Source organism: Schistocerca americana, chromosome 2 (genome assembly GCF_021461395.2).
Source record: "Schistocerca americana isolate TAMUIC-IGC-003095 chromosome 2, iqSchAmer2.1, whole genome shotgun sequence".
Lineage (NCBI taxonomy): Eukaryota > Metazoa > Arthropoda > Insecta > Orthoptera > Acrididae > Schistocerca > Schistocerca americana.
In genome coordinates this window covers 365,548,416-365,575,576 of record NC_060120.1, presented here as the reverse complement: position 1 = coordinate 365,575,576, position 27,161 = coordinate 365,548,416, and the positions used below count along the sequence as shown (strand labels likewise).

General features: G+C 40.0%; 1 protein-coding gene across 3 annotated transcripts in view; it reads right to left on the bottom strand.

Moving 5' to 3' along the window:
- Window positions 1–3,575: 3,575 nt before the first annotated feature.
- LOC124595752 (iodotyrosine deiodinase 1) overlaps window positions 3,576–27,161 on the bottom strand; it is a 100,992-nt gene continuing 77,406 nt past the window's right edge. The window contains exons 4-6 of one of the 3 annotated variants that reach the window (XM_047134628.1): window positions 19,477–19,515; window positions 7,224–7,414; window positions 3,576–3,926 (exon numbers count right to left, since the gene is read on the bottom strand). In XM_047134628.1, coding sequence (XP_046990584.1) covers window positions 3,744–3,926; window positions 7,224–7,414; window positions 19,477–19,515 — 413 coding nt within the window. In that variant the 3' untranslated portion in view covers window positions 3,576–3,743. The remainder of the gene's footprint in view (window positions 3,927–7,223; window positions 7,415–19,476; window positions 19,516–27,161) is intronic. The other 2 variants (XM_047134629.1, XM_047134630.1) reach the window with 2 other exon arrangements.

Below are 27,161 nucleotides of genomic sequence, written 5' to 3'. Positions count from 1 at the left end.
ATTAGAATGCCATTTTTTTTAAATTTTGAATGCGGCTGTAAATCTGAAAAAAGTAAATATCAGAAAGGGTATATGCACAGATACAGCACATATGTATTGTCTAATTTTCAATGTTATCACCATTCGATCATGACATTGGTTGTAACAGTGTATCAGCTTTCCTGTCCCCTGTGCAAGAATGCCTTATACTGTCCATTAAGGTGTGAGGGTGAATCAAATATACATGAGACTTAATTTTCTAAGTATTTTTAATTGATGGTAAAAAGTATTTAGGCCATTTTTCAGCATAGCCCTGCTGTCATAAAACATTACCTCCACCAAACAGGTAACTTCAACATCCTGTCCTCATAGAATCAAGTCTTTTGTGTATGCAGTCATTCTGGTCAAAAAAAAAAAGTAAAGTCACCATGACATTGGCAGCTGACAGCCATAATTTTGCGTTCAATGGTCCCTCCATTCCCCATTCCGTGCTTGCTGCTTTTGATGCAATGGTGTAATGATGTACCAGTGTTTCATCACAGGAGACAACGTGAGTTAGAAACAATTCTCTGCCCTAGACAAAGTATGCAAACAATTCAGTTTTTTATCAGTTGTCAAAAGGCAATGAAACCACCAGGAGCACAATTTCCTGAATGCTAGCTCGCCTGATGCAATAGCATGTCAGATTTAAAAGAACACAAAATCTCCTCGATTGGCAATGTTTCACAGAAGCCTGAAATTTAATGTGGTCGCCAATGTGAGATACTTTTAATAATTCCCGCCAAAAATCTCTTTCAAAATCTGGCAGAAAATCCAAAGAGAAACAGGATGTATGTAAAGTATGCCAATGGCTAGGCACAGTCAGTACCTACACTGTGTGGTATCAGTGGGAATGTTACAGTGACAATGGCACTGAAGTGGAGTTGCTAAACCCAACTTCCTGAAATTCCTTCACCAAAGAAGATGAAGTAAATATTCCAGAATTCAAATAACGAACAGCTGCTAATGTAACTGAGAAGTAGATTGTCTCAGTGTAACTGTGCACCAACTATGATCTTTCCAGTGTCTTCTGATATAATAGCTCCGTAGTTAGCAACTGTATACAACTGCTTCCATACCAAAGACAGACATTGCACAGCTCACACCAATATACAAAAAGAGAAATATAAGTGCTCTGCTGAATTACAGATGCATATCAGTGACGTTGATTTGCAGTAGGATTTTGGAACTTTTATTGCATTCAGACATTATCAGTTACCCCGAAAAAAACAATATATTGACATGCAGTCAGCACCGAATCAGAAAATATCATTCTTGTGAAAGACAAGTATCTCATTATACACACAAGGTAATGTATGTTATCGACAGGGGATCTCAAATTGATTCCATATTTCTAGATTTCCAGAATGCGTTTGACACTGTTCCGCACAAGATTTTTTAATCAAGTTGTGTGACTGTGGAGTATCATTTCAGTAATGTGGCTAGATTCATAATTTCCAGTAAGGAAGATGACGGCTCATAATAACTGATGAGAAGTCATTGAGTAAAATGGAAGTGATATCTGGCATTCCCCGAGGAAGTGTTATAAGCCCTCTGCTGTTGCTAATCTGTATAAATGATTAAGGAGACAACCTGGGCAGCCATCTTTGTAAATGGTGCTGTCATTTAGCATCTAGAAAAATCGTCAGATGAGCAAACCCAGTTGCAAAATGATTTAGACAAGGTATCTGTGTAGGGTGGAAAGTGGCAGTTGACTCTTAAACAATAAAAAGTGTGAGGTCATCCACATTATTACTGAAAGGAGTATGTTAAATTTTGGTTACACCATAGATTGTCTACATCTAAAGACTGTGAATTCAACTAAATTCTTGGGGATAATAATTACAAACAATGTGAATAGGAATGATCTCTTGGAAAATGTTGTGGGTGAACCAAAGACTGCATTTTATTGACAGAACACGTACATAATGCGACAAATCAGTTAAAAAGATTGCCTTCACTATGCCTTTTGTCCTCTTCTGGAGTACTGCTGCACAATATGGAATCCTTACATGAAAGGATTGATGAACAACATCAAGAAAGTTCAAAGAAGGGCAGCTACTGTTGTATTATCGTGAAACACGATAGCATGTTACAGATATGATATGTAAATTGGGATAGAAATCATTAAAACAGGAACAAAGGTGCTTTTCATTGCAGCCAGATCTTTTCACAAAATTTCAGTTGCCAGCTTTTTACTGCAGTTGCCAAAATATTTTGTTGAATCCCACGTATATAGGGCAAATGATCATTTTAATAAAATAACAACATGCATGAAAAAATTTTAGTCTTTTTTCCAGTGCACTATTCAAAAGTGTATAAGTAAATCAGTTGTCTGGGCATTGTTCATTGATCCCTCTGCCAAGCAGTTAAGTGTTAATTGCTAACTAGTCATGTAGATGCAGATGTGATAACTGCAAAGGTTTTGGCATGACTTACATCGACCTCACCTGCAATCTTGGCAGCCGTGAGACACCTGTCACCCTCAAGAAGTTGTTGAACAAGGCTAATGTTGTTGTTTGTTATGCTAGTTCACAATCGGCTGTGATACTAAGTCTCAAGTGCTATGACCCGCCAAAGATAGCTTGTGCCAAGTAAACACTCAAGACCTCAAATGAGCTGCTTCTTTGAACTGTTGCGTAAATCTCCCGAGGGTTTCATCTGTCTTTATACCTTACCAAGAGATAAACTTAATAATAATAATAATAGTAATAATAATAATAATAATAATAATGCACTGCACTGTGGAGATACATAACTCTAAGCACGTCATGATGATGACTAATGGCATTGAGTGGCTCCACTCCACTGTTTTCACCACATCTAATATCTCTGCCCAACACAGACAAGAACAGAAACCTTCACATGTCAGTACCACACACGCAGGATCAAGAGTCGTGTCTATACTGTATTTTATACATTTGGTATGTTGTTGTTGTTCTCTGCAGTTTCTCCTCTGAGGTGAAACATTGTCCACCCAATTCTTAAAAATGATGGATGCCACGTGATGCCAACCAGATCTGTACTATAGGAAGGATGATCAGTCGCATCCCCATTTTAACTGTTGACGAGTTTTTATAATGCCAGAGTGTACAGGTCAGCATAGTCTCACAGTCACCTGAAGACAATGTGCCTCTTTAGTTTGAATGGCTTTGCATAGACTCCACAGTGTCTTACAGTGTTCAAATGCATTGATTATTGTCTCAGAAAGTGGGGTGTCTTAAAATGAGAAACTGCAAATTATTATGAAGGTACAGTTTAACCAATGGGTAGCTGCATTTTTCTTCCTGGAAGATACGAAAGTAACACTTGTTACAATACTTACATCATTCTTCCATTTGCTCTCTTTTATGTTGCCACACATCTGTACATCTCTTTGTGGCCTGTGTGTGCGAGAGTAAATCAGGACGATAAACACTGAGTGTGATGAAGCAATGCCTGTATCTGTGCCATACTGCTGTAGCATTTAGCACATGACTGAGTCATTTGTATGTAGTTTTGAAAAGGTAAGGTAAATGAATTCCATATTTGAAGATGGTGAACACGGGTTACAAGTTTTCTGTATTTATGGTACAAATCCACACAAGAATTGTGCAATAAATGATACACAAAATTGTTAATGTATAACAAGTATTCATAAATCTAGAAAAGTAAAGAAAAAAATGCACTTTATTGTGGCAGTGTCCTTGTAAGCTAAATAGTAGCTCACAGAAATACTTAGTGTCCTATATTTCAATCAGTATATCTTCTAGTGGCTTGCGTTTGAGATCAGGTACAGTAGCATCATCTGCAGGGTATCCAACTGGCAGCAACAGAGTAAGTTTCTCATTTGCTGGCCGTCCCAACAGTTTACGTAGTGCTGGTCCACAGTTGAGTGGTGTGCTAGTGAGTGATACAAGCCCAGCATACTGAAATAAGGTATTATAAATCATTACTATTAGCATGATATGAGAGAAACCTACAAGTAATCAAGTGAAATTTGTATTCATGTTTATCTCCATTTTTGTGCACAGTAAGAATGTGTTTGTACACATTGTTAATGTCAAACTACTAATAATGGTTACGGAAAGATGAATTGGTACAAACAAATATATCATCCATCTGAAATAACTTGAGTAAACAGTGAAAACTCCAAATCAGGATGAGTGGACCAAGTAACAATTCTGAATCCTCATTACAAAAATTATTTCTAAATTTCATTTGTTTTAGTAAGCTACTTTGAGAACAATCAAAATTAAGTGGACATATATTACTCCTATAGAGAAAAAGTGATGAGCTTTGATTAGAAAATATTCATTTTGTTACTTTTAGTAGTTGTGGGACCTTGTTGAAAATGTGTGCTGCAGAGAAACAAACACTTTTCTCCCAATACAACTGTCTTGTGCCCACTGAACAGAAACAGCTGTTCCAGGATGACTTTCAGAGAGACATCCATAATCAGTCATTGTTAATGCTGTCTTGGGTGATAAAACATGCTCCTGCTCTTTGCATGAACGAAATATGGTAAATCTGTAACTCTACATTGTTGGATGATGCTATTGAGGATTTCACCAAATTGATGGGTGAGAAATGGGGTAGGTCAGTCTGCCAGCTATAGACTTGTACACACACATGCTTTTAGAATTGAAGGCAAGTGCAAATAATTGTGAAACACTGTAATAAATATATTTTGCAAAAATTATTTAGAGCAATCAGTAAAACAGTGCATCCAAGAGGGACACGCATTGTATCTGCTGGCAACAAGTAGGCCCAAATATTTTGATTTGGGTAACATAGATGTAATACTCTATGACCTTCAAGGCTATTGCAACATTATTGATCACTGGTATTGGGCAAAAGGTAATAAAAGCAGGAAGATATTTCTGTTTAACAGCTGTAATAGGAAAATAATTAGAAACTACCTGAGCAGTCACCAGCAAACATTCAGCTCTGGAAAAGATAATATGGAAAATCTCGGGCATAAGTTTAGATGATTTGTAGGCCATGTACTAGATAAGAAGAAGCTGTGGAGAGTACTAAGGAGTGAGGAGGACACTCCATCATTCAGTAGCAACGAGTAATGGTACAAGAAAGTAACCATCAATCTCATAACACCTTACTCGCAAAATCCTGAGATTTCACATTCCATTCCAAGTTGAGAAACATGTTCCTTCCTTCAGCATACATCTCGTGTAATAATGATGGCTCTAAAATGAGAGACATTGAGGCTCATACAGAGGGGTACCATCAATCTGTCTACCTATGTACAATCTGCAAATGGAATAGAAAAAGAGAAAAATAATACTGGAATAAGATGTATCCTCCATCACGCACTATGGTGACTTGCAGAATACAGATGTTATGTGTCACACTCAGTGTTGAGTTTGATGCCAAATAACTGTGATTATTATGTAAAAATCACAAATGTTGGTATACTGGGGTATAATAAATTTAATACTGACAATTGTTGCACCCATATCACTTTCATCATGAAATTACATTATATGCATTTCCAGAACTGGTTATCTGTTTTATCGTTTAAGACAAGAAGAGGATCAAAACTGCTCATAAGAAATATGGTTTTCATAACAAAATTATCAACTTTGTATATCTACACTCCTGGAAATGGAAAAAAGAACACATTGACACCGGTGTGTCAGACCCACCATACTTGCTCCGGACACTGCGAGAGGGCTGTACAAGCAATGATCACACGCACGGCACAGCGGACACACCAGGAACCGTGGTGTTGGCCGTCGAATGGCGCTAGCTGCGCAGCATTTGTGCACCGCCGCCGTCAGTGTCAGCCAGTTTGCCGTGGCATACGGAGCTCCATCGCAGTCTTTAACACTGGTAGCATGCCGCGACAGCGTGGACGTGAACCGTATGTGCAGTTGACGGACTTTGAGCGAGTGCGTATAGTGGGCATGCGGGAGGCCGGGTGGACGTACCGCCGAATTGCTCAACACGTGGGGCGTGAGGTCTCCACAGTACATCGATGTTGTCGCCAGTGGTCGGCGGAAGGTGCACGTGCCCGTCGACCTGGGACCGGACTGCAGTGACGCACGGATGCACGCCAAGACTGTAGGATCGTACGCAGTGCCGTAGGGGACCGCACCGCCACTTCCCAGCAAATTAGGGACACTGTTGCTCCTGGGGTATCGGCGAGGACCATTCGCAACCGTCTCCATGAAGCTGGGCTATGGTCCCGCACACCGTTAGGCCGTCTTCCGCTCACGCCCCAACATCGTGCAGCCCGCCTCCAGTGGCGTCGCGACAGGCGTGAATGGAGGGACGAATGGAGACGTGTCGTCTTCAGCGATGAGAGTCGCTTCTGCCTTGGTGCCAATGATGGTCGTATGCGTGTTTGGCGCCGTGCAGGTGAGCGCCACAATCAGGACTGCATACGACCGAGGCACACAGGGCCAACACCCGGCATCATGGTGTGGGGAGCGATCTCCTACACTGGCCGTACACCACTGGTGATCGTCGAGGAGACACTGAATAGTGCACGATACATCCAAACCGTCATCGAACCCATCGTTCTACCACTTGCTGTTCCAACAGGACAATGCACGTCCGCATGTATCCTGTGCCACCCAACGTGCTCTAGAAGGTGTAAGTCAACTACCCTGGCCAGCAAGATCTCCAGATCTGTCCCCCATTGAGCATGTTTGGGACTGGATGAAGCGTCGTCTCACGCGGTCTGCACGTCCAGCACGAACGCTGGTCCAACTGAGGCGCCAGGTGGAAATGGCATGGCAAGCCATTCCACAGGACTACATCCAGCATCTCTACGATTGTTTCCATGGGAGAATAGCAGCCTGCATTGCTGCGAAAGGTGGATATACACTGTACTAGTGCCGACATTGTGCATGCTCTGTTGCCTGTGTCTATGTGCCTATGGTTCTGTCAGTGTGATCATGTGATGTATCTTACCCCAGGAATGTGTCAATAAAGTTTCCCCTTTCTGGGACAATGAATTCACGGTGTTCTTATTTCAATTTCCAGGAGTGTATAACACAGTCTGGAGAACGTTAAAGTCAGTCATTGACCAGAATGTTTTTTAACAGTTATTTCTTCCCAGATGATCACAATAATTTTGAAGTTGCATATCTCTTCAAAACACACTAACTGTGTGCATATTTAGAGAGAGAGAGAGAGAGAGAGAGAGAGAGAGAGAGAGAGAGAGAGAGAGCAATAAGTCATTAATTGTTAATACTTACATGTACAGCTGTGATGAGTATTCCTGCTGCCATTGCAACACTCATCTCGTTGTAATAATGTATGACTTTTGTTCCATCTTCCTTTAAGCTATAGAGCTGCTTAAATACAAGGATGAGATATGGAGCAGTTGTAAGATACTCTTTAATCCAGTTTGTTCGGAGTGGCTTTAAATCAGTTGTCCACTGAACGCCTAACAGAAACAGATCATTAGGTAAACTTCTATGCAAGATAATATTATTTGGAATTTTGAAATTATATTGCTAATAAAACTGTATTACTAATGCTGTCAGAATTCACTTTATTGTAAAAGCAGTAACAAATCCTCTGAATTAGTAAGATTTAATGAATATAATATTTTGCACAGTATAAAATTAATGTCTACACTAAGTTGGATTTATCATGTGACTAGTACACCAAAACCTTTGTCACAACAACAGGAAATTTTGAATCATCGTGAATATTGGAAACAGCTTCAGTCTCATTATTTTAAATAAAAAAGTTCCAAGTTCATTGTTACTGAGGCTATTCCAAAGAAAACATTATTTAAAAATGGAAAAAGGCAATGTCGTTTTAAGGAAACATTAGTTCAAGAAGGTGGGCTTCTTGAATTTTACATCTTGAAATGCAATTTTGTGATCGCTGTGTAGGTTGAAATTTGAAAAATAAATTTTTATCCACGAATATTTCATTCACAACCATAAACAAATCACCAGAGCATAAAGCAAACCATGGGAATCTCGGAGCAGAAAAGGATACAAACCATGCATGAATATTGTGACTTTTGCAACAACTGGTGCAAGATACGTAAATAGAGTATGCTTAAACACAAATTCTTTTATCTTTGTCAGGAAATAATAAACGTTGCTTCAGGCATCTATATACCTCACCAATGTCAGTACTCAGTACGTCAACAAGCAAAAAGTAAAATTAAAAATTTTAATTATTGTTCTGTATGGAGCATGACTCCTTTTGAGTACATGGAAACTTACTGAGAAGAAATACAGAGGTGGTGTTTTTTTTTAAAAAATAGTGAGCATTGAGAACAAACACACTAATTGGACAGTAGTGTTGAATTGTGTACTTTTCACCTGAGTGTCCAAAGAAGACTGAACATGAAGACCAATTTTAGTTAAGCAACAGTCTGGTTTCATAATCTGTTTTTTTTTTTTTTATGTGGGTGGTTATGTGGGGTGTGTTAGAAAATAATCCTTGATCAAAAGTATTTGGACTCACCTGTGTAATGCAGAATTGATTACTATATGAGGTGTGTTAGAAAAGTATCCAACATTATTTTTCTTTTGCAAACACCTGATTGATTTAAATTTAGCATGCCTGCATCAGCCTACCTGAACCTTCATCCGCATGCACGATTTTTTTCCCAACTGTCGACTGTGTCAGTTGCTGGCAAGCAGCAGTTAAGTGAGATTGTGTGTAGTGCTTGCATCAGTTTTTCATTGCAAGGGAAATGACGGAATGACTGGAGCAGCGCTACTGCATCAAATTTTGCCTGAAACTGGGCGCCAGCCAAATGGAAACCATTTGGAAGATTCAGATTGCTTTCAATGACGATCTATGGGCATCACACAGATTAAGGAGTGGTACAAGCAGTTTACAGGTGGCTGTAAATCAGTGGAGAGTGAGCCATGCTCTGGTTGGCCATCATGATGCCAAAATGACCAAGTCATCGCCAAAGTGAACACTGTGGTGATGTGAGACTGTCATGTAACTATGAGATAAATTGCAGAAGAGGTGGGCATCAGCACTTTTTCAGTACATTCCATTGTGTCTCAAGATTTGGCCATGAAGGGAGTGTTTGCGAAATTCTTGCCAAAGCTGCTGACAGTGGAGCAAACACAGCTTCATATTGAAGTCTCACAGTACATGATGGACTCCACAAACACTGACCCTGACTTCGTAAACACCGTAATCATTGGTGACAAGCACTGGGCATACAGGTACAACTCGGAAACCAAATACCAGTCGTCACAGTGGAAGAATTCCTCATCGTCAAGACCAAAAAGGCCTTCCAAGTGCACAGCAATGTCCAAAGTGATCCTGACTGCTTTCTTTGACTCCTGTGGTGTGATACACAATGAGTACGCACCACAGAGTCAATCACCAAAGGGTACTACCGGGATGTCCTCCATTGCCTACCTGATGCTATGTGGTGCAGGAGACCAGACTTGCAGTCAACAGAGAAATGATGCACCTCCATCACAACAGTGCTCCAGCACATTCCTCACACTTGATTGAGACTTTTTTTTTTTTTTGACAAAAAACCAGATTCCTGTGTGTCGACAGGCTCTTTAATCTCCTGACTCCTGATATGGCCCCCTTGCAACTTCTGGCTGTTCCCAAACTCAAGAAGCCATTGAAAGGAAAGCAATTTCAGATGAGAGAACATTAAGGCAGCAACGACACTGACCTAAACTCTATTCCAAAAGAGGATTTTTCAGCATGCTTGCAATAGTGGTGGCACTTGCTGGGAGCAGTTTGTGGAGTCTGAAGGGGACTACTTTGGGGGTGATTAGGTGTCCAGCACTCCAGGTAAGCCGGGTTTTTTCCCTCCTGGCCAAAGGTCAGATACTTTTCTTACAGACCTCATATGCAATTATTTCTTTGTTGGGAATTTCAGTGACACCAATACATTGATGCCGTAGGAAAGTTATTGTAGAATGTAAATATTTTTGAATACAAGAAGACCACACACTGAAAAGCAGAAGCATTGAGTTGTTGATAGGTGTGCACATGCGCGTGTTCACACACACACACACACACACACACACACACATTCTTACTTTCAGAGTAATCCTTTGATGAGCTAAAGTAAAAGGCAGAAAAAGCACACACCTCAATCTTTACATGTTGCCAGCTAGACTAACAGTGCTAGTGCTATGTTTCTCAGTGGGTGGACTAGTTATTTTGGGGTAGTGTCAGGTGGGATGGATAGTGGGTGTTAGAGACAGGGAGAGGGACTAGGGGGGTGTGGCTAGTGGCTTAGAGGGAGACACTTGCTTTGCCAGCTAGGAATGCAAGAGGGAGGGGTGGCAGGTATGTGAGCTATGCATTTAATGCACAGTTGTATAGGCTGGTGAAGAGCAGTGCACCCTGTAAGTAACATAGGTGTGACAGGGCAAAGGAAGGGGAATCTGTTGGGTGGAGGGTGCAGGGATTATATCTGAGATTGAGGCCAGAATGATTACAGGAGTGGAGGATGTGTTGTAAGAATAACTTCCATCTGTGTAGTTCAGAGAAGCTGGTGATGGAGTGAAGGATCCAGATGGCCCAGGTTGTGAAGCAGCCATTAAAACTGTGCATGGTGTGCTCAGCTGCATGTTGTGCCACTGATTGGTCAACTAGGTTCTTGGCAACAATTTGGCGGTGGCCATTCGTCATGGTGGACAGCTGGTTGGTAGTCATACTGACATAAAAGGGTTTGCAGCAGAGTTGGTATATGATATGCCTGCTTTTACAGGTTGCCTGGCCTGTGGCGTGGTAGAATAAGCCTGTGACAGGGCTGGAGTAAGAGGTGCTGCGTGGTGGATATGGCAGGTCACACACCTTGGTCAGCCACAGGATTATAATCCCTGTGACAACGGATTGGGGATGAACATGGCATACAGATGGAGTAGAATGTTGTGTAGATTGGGTGGGCTAGATGAGAAGGATCTTGGGTAGGATGTCCATCATTTGAGGGCAGGATGAGAGAGAATGATAGCCTTGGCAAAGGATGTGGTTCAGTTGTTCCGTTCCAGGGTGCTATTGGGTGACCAGGGGGAATGCTCCTTTGTAACTGATTCTTGGATGTGGTGGGGAATAAGGCATTTGTGAGGATATGATATTTAAAATCTGTTTGACTAGATTTGGAGTGTATTGGCTGTTTGTGATGGCCTTCGTGTGGTCTTCAGCATATTGAGCAAGGGAATCCCATCACTGTAAATACGTTGTCCATGAGTGGCAAGGCTGCATGGAAGAGATTTTTGGGTATAGAAAGGAGGCATCTGTAAAAATGTTGGTACTGTTGGTGAGTAGTGGGTTTAATGTGGACAAAGGTGTGGGTGGAGCCACCAGAGAGGAGAAGGTCAACGTCCAGGGTACAAGAGGACCAGGTAGAGCAGATGGGAGAGATGTTGAGGTTGTGAAGAAATGTAAGTAGGGTGACATGCACTCCATGTGTGTGTTTTACTCTAGCTCAAAAAATGATTACTCCAAAAACTAGCAAGTTTTTTTTCTTTTGTGTGTGCCTATCAATGACTCAACCATTCTGCTTTTTGATCAGTGGCCTCCTTTAATCCAAAAGTAATTTATGTCATTATAGGCCATTTAGGTATTTAAAAATGCAACTGTCATGGTTGAAGCAACTTGAAATACATTGTTGTTCTTTGTGATGGTTAGTTAAAATGGGGCAGCAATTGTTGTGCAGCAGATTGAATTCCTTCATAAATTATTCAAGTCAGTTGATTTACATGATTACTGTCATTGAGGTTAAATTGCAGACAACTAATGACCAGTGAATAAACCTCTGAACATGCCTGCAGAAGAAACTGCCTTTATCAGTTTTTTGCTGTAATTACATCGACAACAGTTTCAACACTGAATTGCACATCAGAGAACACATCACTGCTCAAGCTTAATCTCATTTATCAGTGCTATTAAATATGTGTGTGTGTAGTATCATAAAGAGATATCCGTGATAAATTGCAATAAAATGTAGAGCAGATAAGGGAAAGACCTCACTGCATAAATAGAATAGTTTTGTTAACAGTCAAGCACTGACAATTATGAATATTATTGAACCATCAGTTTAATAAGTGATTGTTGTACATTATTATCGTCAAATATTAACAGAAGGATGGAAAGACTGATAAAATCCATCATTGGGGAAGATCAAAAATGTAGGTACAGCAAGGTCATACTGACCCTACAACGTATCTTAGAAGACAGGTTAAAGAAAGGCAAACCCATGTTGATAGTATTTTTAGATTTAGAGAAAGCTTTTGAAAATGTTGACGTGAATACACTCTTTGAAATTCTGAAGGTATCAGACATAAAAACAGATAATAAAAGGGTATCTACAACTTGTACAGAAGCCAGACTGCAGTTACAAGAGTCAAAGGACATAATACGAAAGCAGTAGTTGAGAAGGGAGTCAGGCAGAGTTATAGCCTATCTCCAATCACTCTGTACATTGGGCAAACAGTGAAAATACCAAGGCGAACTTTGAAAAGAAAGGGATAGAAGAAATAAAATGTTTAAGGTTTGCCAATGATGCTGTAATTATTTCAAAGATGGTAAAGGGCATAGAAGAGCAGTTGAATAGGATGGAAAGCAAAACATGGAAAGATGGATGTTACTACTTGGATAGCAAAATAACTGACGATAGTAGATATAAAGATGATATAAAATGCAAATGAGCAATAACAAGAAAAGTGTTTCTGAAAAAGAGAAATTCGTTGATGTTTAATGTAAATAAACAAGAATAGAATAGAAGCTTTGTAATGAGGTACTACAGAAGAATTGGAAGATTGTATAGGCAGACTGGATAGCTAATCAAGGGGTACTGAATCTAATTGGGAAGAAAACAAGACTAAAGGAAGGGATCACTTGATATGTCACACCATGAGCCATGAAGGAAAAGTCATTTTGGTTATGGATGAAAGTGTGTGTTGGTGTTTGTGTGGCCGGTGGGGGCGGGGGAGAGGAGGGTGGCAGTGTGCAGTGTGGAGTAAACATTGTAGAAGAAGATCAACACTTGAGTACTGTAAGTAAACAAAAAAATGATTACAATTTCAGAAAAACTGGATGATTTATTCGAAAGAAAGAGCTTCACAAATTGAGCAAGTCAATAACGTCTTGGTCTACCTCAAGTCCTTAGACAGGCAGCTATTTGGCTTGGTATCGATTGATAAAGTTGTTGGATGCCCTCATGAGGGATGTCATGCCAAATTATGTCCTACTGACTCATTAGATCATCAAAATCCCAAGCTGGCTGGAGGGTCCTGCCCACAATGCTCCAGATGTTCTCAACTGGGGAGAGCTTCAGCAGCCTTGCTGGCCAAAGTCAGATCTGGCAAGCAGGAAGACAAGCAGTAGAAACTCTCACCGTGTGTGTGTGGAAATTATCTTGCTGAAATGTAAGCATAGGATGGCTTGCCATGAAGGACAACAAAACAGGACATACAATATCATTGATGTACCACTGTGCTGTAAAGGTGTCGCAGATAACAACCAAAGAATTCCTGCTATTAAAAGAAATGGCACCCCATACCGTTACTCTTGGTTGTCAGGCCCTTTGGCGAGTGACAGTCAGGTTGGTATCCCACTGCTGTCTGGGGTGTCTCCAGACACTTCTTTGTCCTGAAATCTTATTGACTGGAGTAGAATTTTGTTTAGTGATGAGTCCCAATTTCAATTGGGCCCCAGTACCAGCAAAGAAACCCTGGAGACAACCAAAACAAAGGTGGAATACCATACGACCCAACAAACAGGAGGGATGGTCTGGGGTGCCATTTCTTTTCACATCAGGACTCCTTTAGTTGTCATCCACAACACCTTTACAGCACAATGGTATGTCAACAATATTCTAAACCCATTTTGATGCCCTTCAAGGCAGTCCATCCTGGGCTTAAATTTCAGTAAGATAATGCCACCCACACCTGCAGAGAGTTTCTACTGCTTGTTTTTATGCTTGACTAAACGTACCTTGACCAATAGGATCACCAGATCTCTCCTAAGCTGAGAATGTTTGGAGCATTTTGTTGATCTACCATGCCAATTTGACAGAATTTTGCGCAATTTATATCATGAGGGCGTCCAAGAACCTTATCAATCAATGCTAAGCCAAATAACTGCTTGCATAATGGGCAGAGGTGGAAAATCACATTGTTGATTTGCTCAGTTTGTGATTCTGTTCCTTATGAATAAATCATCCAATTTTATAGCAGAGATGCTGAGTCGCGATAGGCACAATAAAAAGATTCACACAATCATAGCTTTCAGCCATTAAGGCCTTTGTCATCAGTAGACACACACACACACACACACACACACACACACACACACACACACACACACACTTCTGCAGTCTCAAGAGAGCTGAAACTACACTGCAAGCAGCAGCACCAGTGCATGATGGAAGTGGCGACTGGGTGGGGGTAAGGAGGAGGCTGGAGTGGGGAGGGGGAGGGGGAGGGATAGTATGGTGGGAGTGGCGGACAGTGAAGTGTTGCAGTTTAGACGGACGGTAGGAGAGAAGCTGCAGAGGGGGGAGGGGGTAAGGATACATCCTCCTACCACCACCTACTCCAGTCCGGTCACTAACATTACCTATCACATCCAAGGTAGGGCTACCTGTGAAACCAGTTAAGTGATCTACAAGCTAAGCTGCAACCACTGTGCTGCATTCTATGTAGGCATGACAATCAACAAGCTGAATGGCCACCTACAAACTGTGGCCAAAAAACAAGTGGACCACCCTGTAGCTGAACACGCTGCCAAACATGATACCCCTCATCTCAATGACTGCTTCACAGCCTGTGCCATATGGATCCTTCCCACCAACACCAGCTTTTCTGAATTGCGCAGGTGGGAACTTTCCCTGTAATACATCCAACATTCCCGTAACCACCCTGGCCTCAACCTTCGTTAGTAATTGTCCTCACCCATCCAGCCCCCTCCCTGTTCCCATTCCAGCACTACACAGCCATTGTTTCTCCACCACACCCAGTCTTTTAATTTCTTTTATTTTTATGATTATTTTTATTTCTCTCTTTTCTGCTACTTACCCCCTCCGCACCTTCTCTCCTACCCTCTGTCTAAACTGCAACACTTCACTGTCCGCCACAACCACCATACTATCCCTCCCCCTCCCCAACCCAGCCTCCTCCTTACCCCCACCCAGTCGCCACTTCCATCATGCACTGGTGCTGCTGCTTGCAGTGTAGTTTCAGCTCTCTTGAGACTGCAGAAGTGTGTGTGTGTGTGTGTGTGTGTGTGTGTGTGTGTGTGTGTGTGTCTACTGATGACAAAGGCCTTAATGGCTGAAAGCTATGATTGTGTGAATCTTTTTATTGTGCCTATTGTGACTCAGCATCTCTGCTATATGGTGAATAGCAACTTTACTTCTCTCATATTTTTACATTCCATCCTGGATTTTCCGTTGTTTTATCATCCAATTTTTTAAAAATTGTAATCATTTGTGCTGGTGCTGCAAACAGCTGAAAGCAAGGGAAACTACAGCCGTAATTTTTCCCGAGGGCATACAGCTTTACTGTGTGGTTAAATGATGATGGTGTCCTCTTGGGTAAAATGTTCTGGAGGTAAAATAGTCCCCCATTTGGATCTCTGGGCAGGGGACTACTCAGGAGGACATCATTATCAGGAGAAACAAAACTGGCATTCTACAGATTGAAGCGTGAAATGTCAGATCCCTTATTTGGGCAGGTAGGTTAGAAAATTTAAAAAGGGAAATGGATAGGTTAAAGTTAGATTTAGTGGGAATTAGTGAAAATTGGTGGCAACAGGAACAAGACTTCTGGTCAGGTGAATACAGAGTTATAAATACAAAATCAAATATGGGTGATGTAGGAGTAGGTTTAATAATGAATAAGAAAAATAGGAATGTGTATAAGCTACTACAAACAGTGTAGTGAATGCATTATTGTAGCCAAGATAGACATGAAGCCCAGGCCTACCATAGTAGTACAGGTTTATATGCCAACTATTTCTGCAGATGATGAAGAGATTGAAGAACTGTATGGTGAGATAAAAGAAATTATTGATATAGTTAAGGCAGGCGAAAATTTAGTAGTCTGTGGGATTGGAAATCAATAGTAGGAAAAGTAAGAGAAGGAAAAGTTGTACGTGAATATGAACTTTGGGTAACGAATGTAAGAGGAAGGTGCCTGGTGGAATTTTGTACAGAGCACAACGTAATCAGCTATCACTTGGTTTAAGAACCATGAAAGAAAGTTGTATACTTGGAAGAGACCTGGAGACACAGGAAAGTTTCAGATAGATAATATAGGGGTAAGACAGAGATTTAGGAACCAGTTTTTAAATTGTAAGACATTTCCAGGGACTGATGTGGATTCTGGCCACAATTTACTGGTTATGAACTGTAGATTAAAACTGAAGAAACTGCAATAGGGTAGGAATTTGAGAAGGTGGGACCTGAATAAACTGAAAGAACCGGAGGTTGTAGAGGGTTTCAGAGAGAGCATTAGGGAACAGTTGAGAAGAACAGGGGAAAGAAATACAATAGAACAACAATGGGTAGGGTTGAGAGATGAAATAGTTGGTTGGTTGGTTGGTTGTTTTGGGGAAGGAGACCAGACAGTGTGGTCATCGGTCTCATCGGATTAGGGAAGGATGGGGAAGGAAGTCGGCTGTGCCCTTTCAGAGAAACCATCCCGGCATTTGCCTGGAGTGATTTAGGGAAATCACGGAAAACCTAAATCAGGATGGCCGGACGCGGGATTGAGCCGTCGTCCTCCCGAATGCGAGTCCAATGTCTAACCACTGCGCCACCTCGCTCGGCGTATGACATAGTTAAGGCACCAGAGCATTGAGTTGGTAAAAAGACGAGGGCTAGTAGAAATCCTTGGGTAACAGAAAATATATTGAATTTAATTGATGAAAGGAGAAAATATAAAAATACAGTAAATGAAGCAGACAAAAAAGAATACAAAAGTATCAAAAGTGAGATCGACAAGATGTTCAAAATGGCTAAGCAGGGATGGCTAGAGGACAAATGTAAGGATGTAGAAGCATACATCACTGGGGGGTAAGATAGATGCTGCCTGCAGGAAAATTAGAGAGACCTTTGCAGAAAAGAGAACCACCTGTATGAATGTCAAGAGCTCAGATGGAAAACCAGTCTAAGCAAAGAAGGGAAGCAGAAAGATGGAAGAAATATATAGAGGGTCTATACGAGGGTGATGTACTTGAGAGAAATTTTATGGAAATGGAAGGAAACATAGATGAAGATGAAATGGGAGATGTGATACTGCGTGAAGAATTTGACACCGCCCTGAAAGGCCTAAGTCGAAACAAGGCCTTGAGAGTGGACAGCATTCCACTGGAACTACTGATAGCCTCGTATTAGCCAGCCATGACAAAACTCTTCCACTTGGTGAGCAAGATGTTTGAGAGAGGCAAAATATCTTCAGACTACAAGAAGAATATAATTATTCCAATCCCAAAGTAAGCAGGTGTTGACAGGTGTGAAAATTACCAAACTATCTGTTTAATAAGTCACGGTTGCAAAATGGACGAATGGAAGAACTGGTAGAAGGCAACTTCAGGGAAGATCAGTTTGGATTCAGGAGAAAAGTTGGAACACAAGAGGCAATACTGACCCTACGACTTATCTTAGAAGATAGGTTAAGGAAAGACAAACCTACGTTTCTAGCATTTGTTGGTTTTGAGAAAGCTTTTGACAATGTTGACTGGAATGTTCTCTTTCAAATTCTGAAGGTGGCAGGGGTAAAATATAGAGCAAAAGGCTATTTACAATTTGTACATAAACCAAATGGCAGTTATAACAATTAATGGGCATGAAAGGGAAGCAGTGATTGAGAAAGGAGTGAGATAGGGTTGTAGCCTACCCCTGATGTTATTCAATCCGTATATTGCAAGCAGTTAAGGAAACAAAAGAAAATTTTTAATATTAATTAAAATCCATGGAGAAGAAATGAAAACTTTGAGGTTTGTTGATAATATTGTAATTCTTTCAGACAGTAAAGTGCCTGGATGAGCAGTTGAGCAAGATGGACAGTGTCTTGAAAGGAGGATATAAGATGAACATCAACAAAAGCAAAACGAGTATAATGGAATGTAGTCAAATTAAATCAAGTGCTGCTGAGGGTATTAGATTAGGAGATGAGACAGTTAAAGTAGTAAATGAGTTTTGCTATTTGGTAAGCAAAATAACTGATGATGGTCAAAGTAGGGAAGATATAAAATGTAGACTGGCAATGGTAAGAAAAGCGTTTCTGAAGAAGAGAAATTCGTTAACATCAAGTACAGGCTCACATGTCAGGAAGCCCTTTCTGAAAGTATCTGTAGGAGTGCAGCTAGTATGGAAGTGAAATATGGTTGATAAACAGTTTAGACAAGAAGAGAATAGGAGCTTTTGAAATGTGGTGTTACAGAAGAATGCTGAAGTTTAGATAGGTAGATCACATAACTAATGAGGGGGTACTGAATAGACATGGGGAGAAAAGGAATTTGTGGCACAACTTGACTAGAAGAAGGGATCAGTTGGTAGAACACATTCTGAGGCATGAAGGGATCACCAATTTAGTATTGTAGGGAAGTGTGGAGGGTAAAAATCGTAGAGGGAGACCAAGAAATGAATACACTAAGCAGATTCAGAAAGATGTAGGTAGCAGTAGTTACTTGGAGATGAAGAGGCTTGCACAGGATAGAGTAGCATGGAGAGCTGCACCAAACCAGTCTCTGGACTGAAGACCACAACAACAACAACAACAGCAGCAACCATTTGTTTGTTTATACTGTACATCCTTTCTACCAATTATGTGTCTGAAACAATTATATGTTTGAAAGTAGTAGACAGAAACTGCTATGCTTTGGTAGTTCTCAGAAACCATCAGTGAAAATATGTGGGACATCCATGATCAGCTAATATTGTCCGTGAAGTATTCTGATGACGACAGTAATAACCGACAAAGGAAAGTGGCATTTCTATACATTCCTTCATGTTTTTCTAACATAATCCTAATGACAGTTAAGCAGGACTGGTGTCTGTGTTTGTGGGAACAATAGCTTGAAACTGTTCTTATTTTCTGCAGATGCATGTCTCTTTCATCCAGTAATGATATCACTCATTATGAGATTGTTGAATAATAAAGGCAGATTAGTTGTATTCTTAATAAGTTCATTAATGGAATTTAGGAGCCACCTGTAACTCACTAACATTTCAAAAGCAAGTATTCGTCAAGGAGTACTGCTGCTGTTGGAAGCTGTGATTCAGCAATATGGAGACGCATATTCAAGTTACATCATCAGAAGAGAGAGAGAGAACAAGAGAGAGAGAGGAGAATATTGGTAATGTTCATGAAGAATGAATTTTAGTAGCTAACTAGTTGCCTACTTTGTGTACCACTGCCATATCCTAACAGAAATTGCACGTGAGGACTGACGGAAGTCAGATATATCCTCAAAGTATTTTGCTATGTAAGAATAATTTTTTAGTATCAACATGTATTCTAAAGGTGGTATTTTACTTACCATCTACCACATCAGACCAGCAGCATGAAACAATCCATTCTATTTAAAATAATTAATTATTTTAGTACATGTACTAAAAGTTTCAGGCAAAGGTGGTGTCATAGAATGAACTACTTAAATAAAGTATGCATTAAGGCATTCACACATCATGTTTTACAAGACACAAATGGTGGTGAATGTTCAGTGACGTGGTACAGTAGTCTGCATGATGCATTATCATAAATTTACAGCTCAGATGTGCCTCTGTAGATCATGTTAATACGTAATTATTGCTACAAATGATAATCCCCAAAGTTTTCAAAGTGTTTCTGAAACATGCCATTTTTAAAGTTAATTTCCAGCCTCTTCACTTTGGAGGTATACTAGTGAGAAATGTTTTATGACTGGTTATTTTTTATTATTTTCCATCAATATTATCTCAATTTTTCTGATGTTATTGTATAATTACAGAAAAAAGTTGCAACGTCAAGAAGGAGTTGTCACATAAGCAAAAGTTGGTAGGCATGTTTCCACATCTAGAAGATGATGTCTATTAAAATTTCACATCAACAATGTAGGAAAAGACATATTGCTACTTACTGTAAGGAAGACATGTCAAGTTGCAGACAGGCACGATTCAAAGACACTCATATATAGCTTTCGGGCACAGCCTTCGACAGTGAAGAGAGAGAGAGAGAAAGAGAGAGAGAGAGAGAGAGAGAGGCAGACACAAAAAGCAAGCAAGTACATCTCACATACATATGACCTCCAACTCCATCATCTCAAGCTGGAATGCCCAGTGACAAAGATGCATTAGCAACGTATCATTAAGTTTCAACGAGGTCATGTAATATAGCTATGTGTGTGTGTGTGCCTGTCTGTCTGTCTTTAGTCATGAAGGCTGTGGCTGAAAGCTGTATGTGAGTGCCTTTTAATCGTGCCAGTCTGCAACTTGACATGTTTTCTTTACGGTAAGTAGCAGTCTGTCTTTTCCACATTGTTGATATTCCTGCGTGGAATTTCCATTGCTTGAAAAATTTCACACTGGTCACATAAGTGTAGCACTAGTAGCACCACTATGAGGATGCAGATCAGGTTTGCTTTAAATACAGGCTGTAACGGTCGTGTTAGTTACCTTTGAGATTGGACATGGAGAGTTGATGTTCGTCAAGAATACCTTTAAGATGACAAAGATGCCATTACCAATGTCTGAGTGAGTTTCAATGCGGTCGTGTAATAGGGCTATAAGTAGCTGGATGTTTCTTCAGTGATATTGCAAAAAGACTTGGCAGTAATGTAGCCACAGTACATGACTGCTGGCAGCGATAGTTACGAGAATGTCCGGTTGCGAGAAGATCTGGCTCTGTCTGGATGACCACACAGTGCTACCAAGAGGGAAGACCGCCGTGTTCAGCGTATGGCTCTGGTGCATGGTACTGCATCTGCAGCAGCAATTTGAGCAGCAGGTTTCATCAAAGTGACACAACAGACTGTTGAAAATTGGTTGCTTTGAGGACAGCTCCCAGCCAGATGACCTGTAGTGTGCATTCCACTGATCCCAAACCATTGCAACTTGGTCTTCAGTGGTGTCAAGCAAGAACTCATTGGATGGCAGGATGGAGATCTTTCGTGTTTTCTGATGAAAGTTAGTTCTGCCTTGGTGCCAGTGATGGCCATGTGGTGGTTAGGAGGAGGCTAGTTGAGGGCTTGCAGCCCACCTGTCCTTCTGCTAGTCACATTGGACATACACCAGGTGTTATGGTGTGAGGTGTGATTTCATATGACAGCAGGAGCACTCTTGTGGTTATCCGACACACCCTGACTGCGAATCTGTATTTCAATCTGGTGTTTTGACCTCTTGTGCTGCCATTCATGAACAGCATTCTATGGGGTCTTTTCCAACAGGATAATGCTTGCCCATGTACTGCTGTTGAAACCCAACATGCTCTACAGTCTTCAGTGTTGACTTGTTGCCTTGGCCTGTTTGATCACTAGATCTATCCCCAGTCAAGCATATCAGATGACAACTCCAGCTTCATCCACAAGCAACATTATCTTTTCTTGTGTTGACAAACCAAGTGTAACAAATGTTGAATGCCATCTCACAAACTGACATCCAGCACCTCTAAAACACAGCGCATGAATGTTTTCATGCTTGCATTCAACTTTCTGGTGCTTACACAGTTATTGATGTACCAGAATTTCACATTTGCAGTGGCTTATCTTGTGCTCACATTAATCTGGGATCTTGCAATGTTAGTCACTTACATACATTACCTAGAGAAATTTATTCCCAAAATTTCATTACCCTCGATTAATTAGTTTTTGATGTTGGGTTTTTCCTGTCAGTGTAGTTCCATTTTAACTTTCAGTTCCAACCTAACATCATTGGTTTATGAATGAAATTATCTTTTTAGATATTGTCTAATTTTATTTCATAACTGTTTGATCATTTTATTGGATATTTGTTGGATCTGATAATTTAGGGATATACTCTAACACCTCTGATTATAAAATTGTGACTCTAAAAACCACTTTAATATTAAGAAAGAGAATATCATGATGAACTACCTGCAAAAAGGTTGGCAGTAGCCAATATTTTGAGAGGCAATGAGACTTTTAATTTTCAATTCCAGTTTAACATTATTGGTCTATGAATAAATATCCTTTGAGTTCCTTTGGTATACGTCTTCAAATCCACTGCTTCAGCCATATATAATTTTAAAATCATGCACCCCTCTTGCTCGTTTCCCTCAAGGTCATTTTATTCTAGATGGGCCACCATGTTTTGAAGTCCAAAAGTATTTTAGAACTTGAATAAAAGTAGTGGTGTGTGTGTAGATAGGTAGTTTTTTAGATCAATTGTGCTACTGATTTTGCAGATAGATGTGATCTGTTCACTTTTTGCTTTTCGTTTTCTGTGGACAATTTTCTGCCCAAGTGATTTTCAATAAAATATGGTTACAGACGGAGCCAGGTCACCTGTGAATTCTGCTGGGATACTTATGACTTGTTCAGGCTTTGTGTTTTCAGCTGCTCTTCAACCCCATTATTACAGATTGATCCATCCCTTGCCGTTGGAGTATTACAACAGTTAAATGTTGAGAGCATACTTATAGTCTTTCTTTCTAAAGGAATATTGTGCAAAGTGCTGTTTTATAATCTAGTCCCTGCATGATCACAAATGTCTGGACACTATCTTTTGTGTCTTTGATACCCATTTACATATTACCAAAAATTTTTACACTTTTATGTCAGAACATGCAATGAGATTTGACAGCAAGAGTTACATTGGGTAGATTCTAGGGAACATTAGTAAGTGTGGCAGAACCAATATGTGGGAGGATAAGCAACAAAAAGAGATGGAAAGAAACACCCCGGTGGAATGATAAAATGAAGGATATAGTATAGAAGCAGAATAGAGCCTTTAGGGTATGGTTCCAGAAGAGAACAGTAGAGACGAGTGAAGAGGATCAAGCAAGAAGCAAAGAAGCAAAAAGAGTGGTGGCAGAGGAGAGATGAAAGTGGATAGAACAGTGGACCAGAATGATAGAGAAGGATAGTGAAGGTTAAAAAAAGGTGTTATATGGGATGATCAAAAGTAAGAGGAAGAACTGTACGACAGATTATGCCCAAATGGTGAACAACAGAGGCCAAGCTGTAGAGAATATGGAGGAACTCAAGAATATGTGGAAGGAGTATATTGAAGAACTCCTGAACTCGAATGGAGACCTGAATGAGGAGGAACAAACTGAGGAGAAAAAAGAGAGGAGGAACAGCAAATAGAAAAAGACCTTACATGGGCAAATAGAAAAAGATCTTACATGGGGAGAAGTGGAAGAGGCATTGGGGAAGATGAAGGGGGGGAAGTCGTCAGGTCTGGATGAGCTAAGTGTAGAGATGATGAGAGCAGCAGGAGAGGTGGGGATACAATGGCTGTAGTGAGTAATGAAAAGTGTATGGAGACAGAAGATGATCCCAGAAGACTCAAAGAAGGGAATAATTGTCCTGATCTTTAAGAAGGGAAATAGGGAAGAGTGCAAGAACTATCAGGGGATAACACTGATGAATGATTGTGCAAAGATTTTTGAGAAAATTTTGGAAGCACGAATTTGAGCAAAATTAGAAGAAGGGATGAGAGAAGACCATGGATCTAATTTTTGCTGTAAGACAACTGCAGGAACAGCACTACGAATATGGAATAGATCTACTAATGACCTTCCTGGACATCAAAAAAGCATATGATAGTGTGCATAGAAGCAAAGTGTGGGAATCCCTGGAGAACATAGGAATAGCAAAACAGATTATTTGGAGGATAAGAGAAATGTACCATAGAAGTCTGAGCTGTGTGAAAGTGGGAGGAGAGAGATCAGCATGGATTGAACAGAATAATGGCTTGAGGCAGGGAAGTGTACTTTCACCATTACTCTTCATTGAAGTGATGGATGGTATAATGAGTACAGTAGCACAAGTAATTGGTGAAGAAAGATGAAAGCTATGGTGTTTGCAGATGATCTGATGATTTCAGGGAATAAGGAGGAGGAAGTACAAGAGCAGTTGGACATATGGGCATGAACAGTACAAGAATATGGGATGAAATTTAGTTCAAGTAAGAATGAGATGATTATCACAACAAGAATGAAGGAGAGAGAAACAACTGGAATAACAATTGGGGGGAACGATTTAGGAGAGTGGATAGTTTCAAGTATGTAGGAAGCCTGATACAGGAAGATGGAAGAAATGACAGAGAAATAAACAAGCAGGGGAGAAAAGCAGAAGCATTTCGGGAGAGTGTCAGAAGCCTGATATGGAGCAAGAATGTACCCCAAATCAGTAAAAGGATTATGTACCAATCACACTATGTCCCGATTCTGACATAAGCATCTGAAACCTGGGATACAAAAGGGAGAGAGAAAAGCAAAGTACAGGCTAGTGAGAAGAAATTCTTGAGGAACAATATTGGAGTGACAAAGATATACAGGTTAAGAAATGAGAGGATCAGAAAGTTACTAAAGGTGGGACCATTACAGGAGGAGATAGAGAAATCAAGGCTGAGATCATATGGACATGTTAAGTGATTGGAGGAGAAGTGGATACCCAGGAGGATACATGAGATGAAACTGGAAGTAAAGAGACCAAGAGGAAGACCAATAGACAGATGGCTGAAAGGAGTGGAAGAATGTGTCCAGAAGAAAAGAGAAGACTGGACCAAGGTGAAGATGGAGAGATGGTGGCAAGACAGAAGACGATGGAGAGGTCTATGTTCCAAACAGATGCAGCCAGAGGCTGGAAACTGTCCCAGATGATGAAACGAGATGAGTTACATTATCCTTCAGGTAATGAAAAATATTTCATTTAGCATTTGCCAGTCTGTGATTTTATGAGTTGCTTTGTAATTGCCATTCTTAAGTGGAGATCAGCTTTCGAAATGTGGTGCTACAGAAGAATGCTGAAGATTAGATGGGTAGATCACATAACTAATGAGGAAGTATTGAATAGGATTGGGGAGAAGAGAAGTTTGTGGCACAACTTGACCAGAAGAAGGGATCGGTTGGTAGGACATGTTCTGAGGCATCAAGGGATCACCAATTTAGTATTGGAGGGCAGCATGGAGGGTAAAAATCGTAGAGGGAGACCAAGAGATGAATACACTAAGCAGATTCAGAAGGATGTAGGTTGCAGTAGGTACTGGGAGATGAAAAAGCTTGCACAGGATAGAGTAGCATGGAGAGCTGCATCAAACCAGTCTCAGGACTGAAGACCACAACAACAACAAGTGGAGATCTGTGCAAAAGTGACCAAATATTTCATTTTTTTGATTTTGTTTGAACTCAATAGTAAAATATATTGACAACTATCTCCTAAAGTTTCCTTCTTAAAATCATACGGGATGTGATGGAAAAAAATCTATGTCTTACGAAGTTTTCTATTTATGCTTGCATTGCAACTGTCTGTGGGATATCAATTCCAACACCCTCAAGAGATGCTTCCCTGAATGTGTAATGAATGTTATCAAGCCCATGTTTAAGTTCTTGCCAAATACTGAGCTACTAAGGAAATGTGTTCATGGAAAAACTCAAAAGCCAACTGGGTCACTGAATGTTCTTATTTTGAAAAATTGTCCCAAGATAACATTTTCATCATCTACAGTAGTAAAACTTTCAATATATGTTGTTTTTGTTTTTAATAATCAAAACATAGGGGCACTGGAAGTGTTACAGCATTTAGGCTTCAGGGATGGTGCATTCACAGTAAACATTCTTGAAACATTTACCTTCCTTGTTTGTCTAGTGCTGAAATGTCTATTCAGGACGTATCAAAGAAGTAAGACAAAAGAAAAGTCTTGACAGAGAAATCTCTCACTGCAGTCCTGGAGCATTCTGAGAAGGTGTAATCGAAAAAAATATAAGTTTAATCTTTAAATCCATTTTTCCAGAAACAACATTTTATGACAAGTACCTCTTTCTTGGGACATTTGTAATATAGTATAACTTCCTATTTGGCCCATACATTTCTCACAGTGCAACAAACAACACACACAGCTAAATTTTCAAATGTTTCGTTTAAGCTGAGATATGTATACAAAGGTGCTAAGCTTCCTGTACAGATCCTACCTAAAAGAGATAAAATATCATAAAATGCTAAAATATTAAAGCTTGTGGACTTTCCATTGTTTAAAATGTTATAAAATCTTTTTTAAAGATATTCAATGTTGATTATGTGTAATTGTGTGTGTATAAGTAGTCATAGCAAGTTCAATTTTGGCGATGATTGGTTTAATAGGTTATGAGGGAAAGGAACATTAGGCAATAATTTTAAATATATTAAAATTGATAACTTTATAATAATTTATAAATTTTGAAAGAAAATGCAAAGTTACATTATTATATTACTAACCACCACATAAATTTTTACTTGTTCATCTTTAATATCTTAGGTACACTATTGGATGACATAAGAGTATGCTTTCATACTTCTCCCCACTTAGTAAGTTTCCCCTGGTGTTCTTTTACTTATAGGATGGTGTATCATTGTTAATGTTATTTTGCAGTTTACATATATTTGTAGTGTGTCATCAGCTATTCACATAACCTTGAGCAGCATTTACTATTTGTTCATTGCCTGGATTAGATGACTGTTGCTTGTCAAACAAGGCAGCATAAATCTTTTTTAATTTACTGAACATGTATAACTTTCTGCTGATTTTTGTAGCATTTTGTATGTTGTTTACCACTGATAGCATTATTCAGGCTTTCAGAATTCACCTCATGGTTGATTCTTGGGCACATTGGTCATCATTCACTAACATTTCATTGCCCGATGTTCTTCCATTGTGCATGGCTAATTTTTGAAGATACTACTCGCACACATTGGTAAAACATTGGAAAGAAGAAATGTTATTGGACAATGAGAATTACATCAGAGAGTCAACAACCAGGTGGATTCGACATTATTGATCATTGTAGCTACAACTGCATCATCACCACCACCACTGAGTCTGTATAGGAACCAAGTCAAAGAGATCAGGCCTGTTTGACACCAAGCACTCTATTATATTTTCATCATGAGTTGCTTTCCTAACCGTCTGCACCAGTTAATTTATAGAGAAAGTTTTAACAACAATTCCTCAAGAATTCCCAGCCCCCCTTTCATAAATCCTGCTTATGGGCTAGAACAGAAAGAGTAATCATTACTTTAAACAGGTA